Genomic DNA, 13,334 nt, shown 5'->3' on the forward strand with positions numbered 1-13,334 from the left:
GTGAAATTCTATTAAAAGGACTGTTAATTCATGGAGGGAAGGAGATGAACATGCTGTTCACCTGTAGCTCTGCAGTATAATTTTCACATCAAGTGTTAATGACAGGTAACCTCCCTAGAGATTTATTCATTCATTTTCTCCCAGATACAGTGTATTAGCCGAAGACTTTTCTGCACAGCCATGATGAGAATTGCAATTACCGCTAAGCAGCCAGGGGTTGTTTGTGAGATCATCAGAGCTAGTGAAGCTGAATGACTCACTCTATGCTGTTTACAGAGAGAAGACAAACAATACAGATGTATATGATAGACTACCTGGATCCCTATAGAGGAGCGGCGACTCTTGAGGAACTCCTCAGCTTTTGTCACGAGGATGGCCTTGTCACTGGTGCGTATGGAGGTGCTCTGGCTCTCGGCCGCGTGGCGCTGCGCGGCCGCCGTCTCCAGGGCCAGGTTCATGGCCTTGTTGCTGTCCAGGCTGTCGGTGGAGTTGTACATGGCTCGCCCGTCCTGCGGCCACGGTGCTATCCGCTGGGCCCGGCCGTCGTGGTACGCGTCCTGCGTGGACTCCGTGCTGCTCTGCGCTGTCACGGAGATCAGCGGCTTGGAAGTGGTGCGGGGGGGTACTGGCGGTGGAGTTTTCTTGTAACTTGTGTAAGTTACAGCTACGGGAAGAATTAAAAGAAAAAAAAATAAGCAGAAAGAAAAAAAGAAATAAAAAAGGAAAGAGAGAAATCAAGATTAATCTGATGGAAATTTGACAACAGAAATTACCTTAAGATTGTGCTATTTAAAAATTATGATGGTGTAATGTAGTACTCTTCATTAACCTCACTGTTATTTGAAAGCATCACTCAGAATCAGATGGCTACCCACAGAAACATTTTATTTCAACAAGGAAGAAGGAATGGCTGGAAATGAGAGTCCCAAATTACAGTGAAGATGAAAGAGAGTTAGTGAGGATATGTTAAGACTTGTGCTGGTTAAGAACACACTGAGGCTTCTGAGATTAAGGGATAAAGCTCATAAAAGGAATAAAGGAAGATTTTTTTCTTTCCCCCTGTTCTTATTGTCTGTGAGCTTTGTGGTATACCACACTACTTTATGGTTTGCCACACTATAACCTCTTAAAATCCTGCCAGGTACACTGGTTGGAATTAGGCAAGGTTGACTACTTACTTGTGCAAGAAGCATCTATTTTAAAATTTTTTTCAATACCATTAATAAATGAAAATTCAAGGCATGTTAAAAATACTCTAATATATGCAAAGCTATTAAGACTTTGATGAGCAGAGCAGTTCTGAAGCTGGTTTAACACAGATTACGTCTTCCAGCATAAGGCTCAACAAAACATCCAATAAAACTCTACAGATGCAGAACTGTGCCAATACTGCATCCTTACAAAATTTAAAAAAATCACAGAGATTAATATTTAATCATTAATATCACAGAGCTGAATTTTCTAATTGTCTAAGCCCACTAAACACTTTTTCACTTTTTTTTTTTTTGGTACTAATATGAATATTTCTGCTGTGGAAGAGTATTTTCCCCAAAGTACATACAATCATAATTCATAAAATTAGCAACTGATAAAAAAAAGCATTGTGGTATATCTTTATTCCTGTATGGAGAAACCAAGTCCAATTCACTTCTTGTATAGTTACAGGAGTAAGCTTGCCTCTGTCTGGTGTTACTAATGGATTGATATTGCAAGAGTTACTCAGGTAACCTTGGAATTGAGGTGATGAGCAATGAAGTCAGCCTCTCCAGCTGTGTTTTTTATACAGATTGGCTTAGGAATTAACACCTTGGACTGCTGAGCCTGTATCACCAGGCCAGCCCGTGTGAACAGTGAGTCTAGAGAAAGTGACTCTTAAATGCTGACTCTTGAAAATCATAAATTAAAGTGATATCATACATAAATAAAGAAAGGCTGAGCTGGGAAAGAAAACTTTCATTTAAAGAACATTTTGAATTACTATTGATGCCGCTCAATTCTGGTAGAGATTTAGAGCCTTGCTCTGAGCTAAATTGCTCAGAGTGAAACATGTAAAACACATGAAACATGCTCTTCATTATCTGAGACAGTGCTTTTTTTGAAGCGCAATTTTGTTGTCCTATCACCAATCTTATCTCCTGTCAGTTTTGTCACCAGCAATTAAGAAGAAAGAAAAAAAACTCAATATTTTTCAGATGCTTTAGGGAGTACAGAAAGTTCACAGAAGAAGGGGGAGGCTGTAAATCTTCAAAATTAAGACAGTGTTTAACGAACTCAAGTAGTGGATCTGAGGAGAGAGCTGCCATAATGCTGCTCCACTCTCCGCAAATTTAGATGCAAGTGATCAACATGCTGGGAAACATTATAAATAGAGAAAATGGGGTGAAATAGGGTGAACAATATCCAGCATAGGAAGCCAATTTTACCTGTAACATAAGACAGGTTATCACTGTGATAACTACTTTACTGTTTTTACATCTGTCTTCATGTAAAAGAATAGCAGTGAAAAATGAAACATATGGTTAATGTGATAATGAAACATCACAAGCAGGTATATCCCTACTACTTGAGCAGCAGATCACTTCTCTGTCTAATGAATATAAATGTTAAACTGCTGTTGCAGCCCTTCTTAGCTGACTTAATCTTCATTTACATTTCTGAAAAAGAAAAACTCTTCCTGTGGCAAAACCAAAACAATTTCTTGCCTTTTTTTCTCCCCCCCCGCTTTTTTCTCCCCCTAGGATTGAATATTTTATTCTAAAAAAGTCTGATTATTTCAGTGGAGTGACATGATTTAAAGCCACCAGGTATTAGAGTAACTGCAGTGTTCTGGCAAGCATTTGGTCGTGAACACTAAACAGAAATTAAAAATCCCACAGATGTTCTTGGAACAAGTAGAAGAAACTTCCAGTAGACTAGAAGTCTGTGGGAAACTGGCTACATTTTTACAGTGAAATATGGCCGGAAGAAATTCAATTAATTCCTATACAGTCACAGAGATCAAATATTGAACAGGGAATGAAAAAAATCCATCTCTACACTGTTAATGAGTTTGTATCTGGAATAACAGTTTCAGAGACAGAAATCTGGGACTAATTGGAGACTAACAAAATCAAGTAAGAGGATAGAGACCTGCATTTGAGACTCAAATCTTGCTACCAAATTCTATTTGCTTTAATAATTCTAGTGGTTCAAGTGAATTAAATGGGATAACTTGGCATGTGTTGGTGACTTAAGAGACAGCTACAAAACAGATTAGGGTCCTGTTAAAGGAGAAAGTAACCCACAGTTTACTGTTCATGCTTGGGTTTAGATCTCTAATAAATAAGTGTTGCCTTAAGGTCTGAAGCATGAAACTTTATTCACTTGCAAATTGTTTCCATTAGCAATGGCATCTGGGAATAGTCCTGGTATCAACAATAAACCTTTTCTATCATGTCTGGTTCTTGGTCCTGGCAAATGTAAATGCAACACACCATATATGGGAAGAAACATTTCCTGCTCCTAATTGAAAATGAACTTTTTATTTATCATCTGCTTCTGCTGATGGACAGGGGCTCTTGCCACCTTTGCACCATTCTCTACCTTGTATATTTTATTTAGCTTAGTAGTTATTAGTCCAAAGCAAGCAGGTAAAACCTCCTCAGCACTGCTTTGGGTCTTCCCCATTTTTAGTCGTCATTCTGCAAACTCCAGAGCTGTGGAGGACTTTGCTGGAGGGTTGGTGCTGGGCAGCAGTCCTGGGGAGCAGAGCACTGGCTGGGGACAGTGCCCCGCAGCTCCACAGGGCACTGGTGGCGAAAATTGCACTGGGAATGGGACTGGGATGGAGAATTCCTCTCTTCAGTGCAGACAAGCTGAGCATCAGAGGCAGCACCACAGCAGGAGATGAGAGCCAGCATGAGGCAGGCCTGTGGAAGAGCCCCAGGAGGGCAGAGCTGGCGCAGGATGGCTTCAGACAGATTTAAATTGTGCACTTGGGCAGATGCCAGAGATCCACTCCATGTTTGGACACATAAAACGTCAATCCAGGATAATCTCCTGTTTTTTCTAGTGCTGACCAAAGATTTCTGAATTCTTAAGTTTTCTGATTTCTTTAATTTTTTAGTGGTTTTAGTGTGCATATCCTGAATGTTCCTGATATTTCTCTTGCCAGTCCTGCTGCTGAGCAATGAGGTTCAAGCAAAGTAAAAGCAACAGGCCTCTGCAATGCTGTTAATAAGTTTGCAAAATCTATAGCTGCTCTGAAATGCAAGGAAAAATAAAGCAGATGGCACAAGACATAAATATGTCTTTTTATGAATAAACTAGAAAAAGAAACTAAAATTTTCTTTCCAGTTTTATTCAAAGGCTATCTTGATATAAAAAGCAGAATTTATTTTTTGCCTAATTTAATAAAGTGGGAAAAATATTTTTTAAAGTTCTGAACATACATTTTGTCTTCTATTACCTTATAATAATGAATCAAAAATTACAAAAATGGTGACAAGCTGTTCTAATTCTAAACCATATGGATATTTCAGACTCCTACTTGAATAAAAGTATTAACTGCTTGGGTACTTGCCCCACTTCAACATAAATATGTGCAATTGGCTCCACTAGATTTTCCTTTAAGGAAGGGCATTGGAGAAATGGAGAATAAATAAAATGGTTCTGTGCTGCTTCATAGTGGGCCAGATTAAACAATGATACAAATCAGGTATAAATTGTTCAATGCACCACAACATGCATTAATTTCTCACTCAGTCAGGAAAAAGTGTAAAATATCAAATTAGTTTTGTAAGGATTGATATCCTAAGTGCCAGACCCTCACATGCACAAGATTGCCTACCAGTGCTGAGTTTGGCACAGAGGTGGCTATGAATGAGCTGTTCTGTAAACCACATTAATTGCTTTATGTGCTCTGTGATGCTAGGCAGGCAGCATCAGTCACATCCAGAATATCAGGCACTATGGCAATACTGCTGAGTAGCCAGGAAGATTATTCCAGCTCTGGAGAACTTGCAATTTGATGGTTTGGATACACACAGTAGAAATACAAGGAAGATTTCCTGATCATTTATGAGCAACAGTTTAACTGATACAGCTGGAAGAAGAATATCCCTCTTTATCTCCACTGTATTTGTCTAAACTTGCTAAAAGTTACTGTTGATACAGCCATAGAAATCAGTTATTCCAGCCATATTCCAGTGCCAACAAAGTTTATACTAGAAATAAAATTACTAAACTAAGTAAATTTAGATATAACTTCAGGTTAGCCATAGACCTTCACAGACACAAGGCAGTAGGAGAAATGTGATCTATTTGATGAAATAGCAGTGGCTGTGGGTGACATTCAGAACACCTTTCAAAAGGCAGCCTTTTAATAAATCACCACTTTTGGCCAATTTGCAAGATAGAATCACCTGAGGGGCTTTTACAAATCAATGTAACCACTAGGCACTTAGTCAAAATAACATTATTTAGGCTGAGATCACAAAATTAGCTGGGTGATGAATTTACATGAAAGCACCATCAATTAAAGGAAATGGTGGTGGCAGGAGTAAACTGGATTTTGTGTTTTGTAGGGAGGTTTCTGCAGCAGGAGGATAATTGCTCTGCAGGGAGCTGGGAGCTGCCCTGGAGGCAGAGGTCCCAGGGGCTCCTCTGGGCAGCCACAGCACCTGGAGAAACACAGGGCAGATGCCCAGGCTGGAGCTGGATCTTCTGCTGTGCACTGGGAAAGTCAACACCAACCCTGAAATTATTTCAGAAGAGGAAAAAAGAGGCCTTCTCATAATGAAAGGTGACAACCAAATCTAATCCTGTATCAAAAGAGTACTCAGTTTATTGAAGAGTCTTTGGTGTACATTGTTTTAGTCAAAGCCTTTGGAAGTTCCAGCTACCCTGAAATGCCCTGAAATCTCTTCACTGTTCTCCATCATGGTCATTAGAAATTCTGAGTTACTCCTAAAAAACAAACGTACATATGGATGTCTAACAGTTACTTCTCAAAACACAGAATAATGATCATTAAAAGAACATTTAGAAATCAAAGGGGACTTTTGAGAAGAAAAAAATCACAAACACTAAAAGAGTTTATTTCTCACAAAAAGAATTAATTATTTGATGGTTTTTCTAATAAGGCATGGATGTAAAAAATAAAAATACAAGTCCCCATTTAAAAGAGAGGGCGTTGGGACACATCTTTTTATATATGCCTTTTTTCATCTTTCATCTACATAAGTCTCTGATTCCAAATATCATTAAAAGCAGACTGTAGTATCAAACAGGCCAGTTTAATTGTACAAAATAATCTGCTTTTCTTAGTCAGATTCTGAAATGTTAGTAAGGTGTTTCCTTCTTGAATCAGTTATATCTTTAAAGTTCAGTGACAACAAAAAGATTTCAAAATGCTTTGTTTTAACATGTGTAGCCTCTGGTATTTAATTAAGAAAAACGGATCTGTTACAATGATGAGGAAAAGGTTGAATAAGACTGTTTGGATCCAAGTAAATCAGTAAATCAGTCTGTTTGGATCCAAGCTTGCCAATTTCAATGTGTGCCCTCAGTGATGACTTTAAAACCTACACTGTTGATTGGAGTCTCTTCTTTCTCCTTTCAGTGCTGAAGCAGTATGTACCTAGGCAGGACAGAAGAAAAGAGTGATTTGCTCCATTACCTGACCCTAGACAGGCGCCTGAATGTAAATCAAGTTCTTCAGAGTGCTCCTCTAAACACCCACTTGTACTTAAATTGAAATACTGTCTGTGTGTGGGTGTGGGGCAGGCGAGGGAACCATGTCCCATACAGTCCAGGTTTCTTTCCTTTTCTGCTCCCTGGAAAGGTCCACGCCTTTGCTTGCTGCTCTGGTGGTGAAAGATCCTGTAATTTCTGAGGGCTTTCTATATTCAAGAATTTCTCCATTTTAGAGGTTATTGAGAGCGAGTTTTTTTATTGTAAGAATATTCAAACCTTGCAAAAGTAGTCATTAAAACTTACCACTGTCATACTGTGATTCAAATTCAGGAGATAATTTTGGTTTTAATTAAATTAACTCCTTTAATTAAATTGTGAATAAATTTCTCTCTAACATAATCAGAGAGATGCTTTAGTTGTTAGCCTATCTTTCTGCTTCTTCCCTTTTCTCATTCAGGCCTCCATGATGAATCCTAGCCAGTAAAGAGACCAGAGAGCTTCTCATTAGAGAGAGAGTCTTGAGTTTGGGTATCTGTAAAAGGACCCTGTTTCTTCCTTTTGAGATTAAACACTAAGAAAAAATGATATATATATCTCACTGAGATATATATATATATATATATATATATATATATATATATATAAGATATAAAAATATCACAGTGATGGTTTTATGATATTTTTTCCTTAAAGACTGCTTACACCCAGATGATTTTTATCAGCATAGTTTATATGATGGGCTGCACTTTATTTAAACCTGAAATCATTGTCTGGGTAGTATACATCTATAACTTTGCAACCTTTTTTCCTGTTGGATCATTTTAAACATCTTGTGATTAAGTAAACCTGGATATTTGTTCCACCCTAAAGTCAGATGTTAATTGGTAGTCTCATGTTGGCATATTCTGTGGGGGCAAAATGTTGCATTTTTCCTGAGCCATTATTTTAAGTAGGGTCTTTTAATAACAGCGAATTACATCAGAACTTCAAGACAGTTTTTGGGAACTATACATGGGAATCCATCTCACCTCACATCAGTTGCTGATAAAAACCCAGTCATCCAGGTCCAAGTTAGCTGTCCAATCACTTTTAGAATTACTGTGAGAAAAATAAGCAATTCTGGGGGCAATTCTTGCCCATTTTAGATGCTTATTTTACCAGGAAATGAATCATCCTATGCTTTTCTCTGTCAACCATAAAGACAATCAAGGACAACCAGCTCAAATTAGGACAGCTAATTTTGACAGTTACCATCACTGGCAGCGTTCAAGAAACAAGTGGGCCTGGCACTTGATTTCATTGACATGGTGGTGTTCAAAGGTTGGACTTGATGACCTGGAGGTTTTATCCAGCCTTAATGATTCTGTGGTGCTGTGAAATGCCCAAAGGGATGAGAAAAGCTCCAGCCAAAAGCTCTGTTCCTGGGACACACTGGTTTGCAGTGGGATATAACCTCTCCTGCCTTTTGTTACCAGTGTTCATTGGAAAGGTGGGAGCTTCATGTCCTCTGCTCCACATCCCTGGGAGCTGGATGGTGAAGCAAATCTGAATGGAATTGCTCTGCAGTAAAGACTGAAACCTCGATCCCTTCTGCTGAAGCTACTACATAGCAGCCAGTACCAGCTTTGCCCAAGGTATCTTTTTAACTCCAGACAGGCATGAAAAGCAAACCGTCTGCATTTCTGTAATTTTTTTAAAATAAATTACCAGTTTGAAGCAGTAGATTAGACCATGCTGTTAATCCCATTGAAAATGTTGATATTGAAGTCAGTGGAAGCAGTCCAATTCATACCATCTCAGGATCTGGGCCATTATATTAACATATTATTGACACAGACAAGAATTGTGCTGCCTATATACAATTTTTAAAGAAGTTTTTCAAAAGAGCTCATCACTGAGACACTACTGCCAAATAAATTGCATAATAAAAAACCTATTTTTTAAAGCAGCATCTGTCTTTGACATCTCTCTGATAAACAGAATCTGTGCAGCACTTTAAAAAACTACTGAAATCATTAATATGACACATAACCTCAATTAAAAATTACTGTGGTAAGGCAAAATTACTGGATTTTTTTTTTAAATCTGTGTGTGCAACCGGTCAGCCTCGATATTCAGAGTAGATCCTTTTAGTTCTGTACATCTATCTGATTTTGTACAGGAAACTAGCAATTAAGAGGAAATGTTACCACTAAATTTGGAAAAAGCTGGAGCCACTACAGTCTCCCTGGAGAAGAAATGTATAAAAGCAATTACTCTAATCAAATAATTCTGCACACAAGATGTTACCTCCATATTGAGAAAACTTAGGTCTGTAGGCAGCTCCATGTTACATAAATGATAAATATGTTTTGACAGTGTAATTAATGTTAGTCTCAAAACAGAAATGCAAATCAAACAAGACATCAAGATCAAAAAGTGTAGGCCTTTGCTAAAATTAACAGAGATGTGGGCAACACAAGCCTCATAGATTTCTGATGGACTGCTTACAAAGGGTTCTTATTTTAGATCAGTTAATTAGTAAGAAATTATAGCCTAACCAGTATCCTGTAGATGACATGGCAAAGTGCTGACAGCTGTACTGCTCTTCTAAACAGTTCCTATGTGCCTCTAAATTACTGAAGTTGCATTAAAAAACACCATCTCAGTTTTTCAATTACAGGAAGGAAAAAAATGTTCCTTTAACTATATTTCATTTCCAAAATATATGTGCGGCTTTTCAGGAATACAGATTACATTTGTCACATTGTCAACACAGAAAGAGACAAAGAAAAGAAAGTTCCAAACACTAAGAATCACTCTTCTTGTGCTACTCTTTTCATATTGAAATTAAAAAAAAAGAAAATGTTTTTCACTAAAATTTCTTCTTAAACTCTTATGTACCCTTCTCACTCAGTTAAATTAATTTTCATCAGCCTCTCAAACCCCCTCATGAATATATTATGTAGGCTTATAATTGGTTTTGTTTTTTCTATTTTCTATTCTCTTTCTTACAGTAACTATGTGTTGCTTGTCATTTTATTTAATTTACAGTAAGGAATTTTAAGAAAAGTAGGATGAGAAAAAAAATTAGCTTACTTACCCTTAAGGAAATGTTGCATAATTTTATCACTATATTATGATAATCTGACATTAAGGAACATAAGTGATTACTAAATATTTTAAACAAATGCAATTTAGTACCTTTAAACAATTAATTTAATCCACAGAGATTGCAAGTCTGGACACAAACTCCGAGTGCACTTTTTTGTCAAATCCAATAACCATTTTAACCAAGAAGCAGATGGAGTAAGTATGAATGTCAAAACCAGTGTCAAAACCAGTTGAAACTAAAAAAGCTACTTGCAGGCTTCCATCCCTGTATTTAGGTGTAGAAAATGATGCTGTTGTGTTTTATCTCTCAGATTTTAGGTTCTCTCAGTTATCTTTGTTTTCAGTGGGACCCAAGTTTAATCTTAGTTTTCATCCTATAATGCAATTTGAATAGGTTTAACTTTTGCCTCAGATTAATGGAAGTTAGCTAGCTATGCAATGCTATTATTGTAGACTATTTTAATAGACAACAGAGAGAAACAGGGATGTCCAGAGGACCACTTCTGTCATAGAGGATACAAGTTATAAAGAACATAGATATCCACTGGCTATAATAGGGAATTAAAATGTTTGCCTTTGAAACATACATTTTAGATATATGTATCACATGAGATGAAATTTTATGACTGAAATTTGTATAACTTCTTAGACTGGGGGAAGGAGACAGAGTGTGGAAATACATGTTTTTTCTGGACACAGAAATGTCCGAAAAGGTAAAGAAATGCATATAAAATTCATGACTCATTGATGTGTCCTTGATAGGCTGTTCTCATTCTCAGAAAGCCAAGTGATGGGTTCCTCACTTCAAGCTATCTTCCAGAACCCTGGGTGTCCCCTAGTTGCCCTTGAGGAGTAGCAGTGTGCTGTTGGGATTGCTCTGGTATTTGTGGTTCATGACTATGTACTGAGACTGAACCTTGGCCTTACAGCAAGTAAGACTTTATCAAGACTAATCAAAGTGCTATTCATTGACAATAAAACACCTCATTGTAGGTTGAGGTTCGTTGATTCTGTGTTGGTGCACAATAGGATGCATACACTGTACTCAGTCTGAGTCAAACTCACCAAAACATGGGTACCAAAGCCTTCCTCTCAACAGTTTCTTGTCTAGGTCCTGTACAGATGTCTCAAATGGTGCCAGTCAATTGTCTCTGAACTAATCAGTTTGTTGTCATGGGAACTTAGACAACTAGATTGCACAAAAGGATCTATATTTCTTTGACTTGACCTGGAGGTTAACCCAACACTATTCAACTAACCTGTCTGGTCAAAGGCTAATTCTGTCAGGTTATGCCCTAGGAATGTCACCAATTTTGGTGTCTTTATAGATGCTTTGGAAAAAAAAATCTTCCCAGGATGTTTTGAGTATCAGGTTTATCAGTTGTCTGTCTAGGGTAGATCTGAGTCTGAATAAGTTTCCTGATGCAGAAATGGATCCAATGATGTTTGTCTAGCTAGCACAGCAAGGAATGTAGTTCCAGTGCACATATCATCATTATGGCTCCTGACATACACACATTCAACAAAACCCAGGACTGAGCACATGCAGAGCTTCTGAAAACACTCCTTGGAGGTTATTTTCTTTCCCAGGAGGAGAAGCACAGGCAGAGTCCTTCCTTTTTTTTTTTCCTGCAAGGAAGCACAATGAACTGGTGCTTCCAGGGTCACCAGCCCTGTGTGCTTCCCTCAGCTGCACACACAAAGCCCTCTGGCAACCTCAGGGTAAATAGCTGGGATGAGATTTACATCTGCCACTGTCAGCTTCTACCACATCAGGAAGGGTTAAAACCGAGCAGTGAATCACCTTCCTTGCATGTTACATTTTTCTAATAAATTCTACTTCTTTTTTAACCATATAATACCACAAAGAAAACAGCTGAGAAAACTCTTTGAACAGAACAGCTTTGAAGCCAAATTTTGCCAGGGGAGGCAGCATAGGTGTCATTTTTTAATAAAAAAAGAACCAGATGTCTGGCAAATCCAGTGGGTATGGAGGAATTTTCTCAAGCACAGAACAGCAGGAGCAAGAGAGAAACAATCATTACGCATTTTTAAACTAACCATAGATTGAAGGCAGTGACTTCATTCTTATCTTTGACTCTGAAGATAATCTGTACCAGGGAGAATGAAAATTATGAAAAGCTCCTGGCTACTGCTCCAACTGTTTTCATGCCTCATCAGCTTGAAAGGCCCTGATTAGCACAGCCTAACTCCATCTCCAGGAATCCCAGAGTTGTGAACAGCTGTGACAGCTCCTTGGCCCTCTTGCCAAAGTCCTTTAACCAAAGTGATTGTGTCACCCTCATCCTAGTGACTTTCCACCATGTAGAGCTGCTCTTGAACAGCAGTGTTAGCATAGCAGCAAAACTTCAATATGTAAAAAAAATTAAAGATTAATTATGCTCTCCAGATACACCCAAAGCAATGAAAATTATGTGTGTGTATTCAAGTGTAGAACTGGGCTCATCATTTGTTAGGATAAGATTTATTTTCACAGTATAGGAACACAATTTGGCACAGCATCAAAGGATTAACTCAGGATGCCCAAATGCTCCAAGAGATAGATGGTGATTCCTGCAGAGAGTTGGAGTGTCAGATAATTCCATAGAGCCCCAACAGTAATTAAGGAAAGTCAACACACTAAATTATGATTGAGAACACAGCCTTCTATATCTTATTTGAACTCAATGCTTTGTGTTTTTAAACATATCCACTGCTAGCTATTACTTAGCAATGGATACCAGTAAAATCCTCTCAGACTGAGCATTTATTTCTATAGAAAGAACAGAAATTGTGGACATGTTACTTCATGCATAAGTTTTCCCCCATTTGGTCCAGTTTTCCTAGCCATAGTGCATCAGATTAAGAAGATCCAAACAGCCACCTGGATGAAATATCTCATACTTGAGGAAATAAAAGAAAATCACACATCTATTACTCATAAATGATTTTTCTTTTAAGAACCGAAGAGCATTTCCCCCTCATTTTTTATATTTATATAAATTTATAAAATTCCTTCTGAGTTTTTTCTTTCCCAAGCTCAGAAGTGCTGATACTTATGTTTTTCTCATGGGAGGGGTGTCATATGTACTAGCTCCATGGCTTTTTCCCATCTTTGGTATCCTCATATGTGTCAAAAAAACCTGAAAAACCAGTAAAACCTTAAAACAATAACTAATCTTATTAGTGCTCAGATAGCAACCAGTGAATCACTCCTTTTAGGGTTTGGAGGGGTAGCCATGCTATGGAGCAATACAATTTCTCTGTGAAATATCATATTCTCATCCATTTATTTTTGTAAGTAATGATTATACAATCAGTTCACTGACCATGAGAGTTTTGTGGCTAAATATCAAAAATGGGCTGTAAAAATTCACCTTACATAGCCCTTTATTTGAAAATGGAAAGCTGGAAATAGCCTGAAGTCTGGAGAAGGGAAACCTGCAATTCCTCAGGCATCCTGAGTAATTGTAGGAGTTCTAATTGAAAACTTCCTCATACAATGTGACCTTGCTTGAATTAATTTGTTTTGGAATTAGTGCTGAATAGTTCCGTAAATGTGGAAT

At 37.8% G+C, this 13,334-nt stretch overlaps 1 protein-coding gene across 13 annotated transcripts in view; it reads right to left on the reverse strand.

Moving 5' to 3' along the window:
• The window catches only part of DLGAP2 (DLG associated protein 2), a 453,971-nt gene that overhangs the window by 33,270 nt on the left and 407,367 nt on the right, over positions 1–13,334 (reverse strand). For all 13 annotated transcript variants that reach the window (XM_064707634.1, XM_064707623.1, XM_064707621.1 and 10 more), the window contains one exon: positions 315–664. In XM_064707634.1, coding sequence (XP_064563704.1) covers positions 315–664 — 350 coding nt within the window. The remainder of the gene's footprint in view (positions 1–314; positions 665–13,334) is intronic.

This window comes from Zonotrichia leucophrys, chromosome 3 (genome assembly GCF_028769735.1).
Source record: "Zonotrichia leucophrys gambelii isolate GWCS_2022_RI chromosome 3, RI_Zleu_2.0, whole genome shotgun sequence".
Lineage (NCBI taxonomy): Eukaryota > Metazoa > Chordata > Aves > Passeriformes > Passerellidae > Zonotrichia > Zonotrichia leucophrys.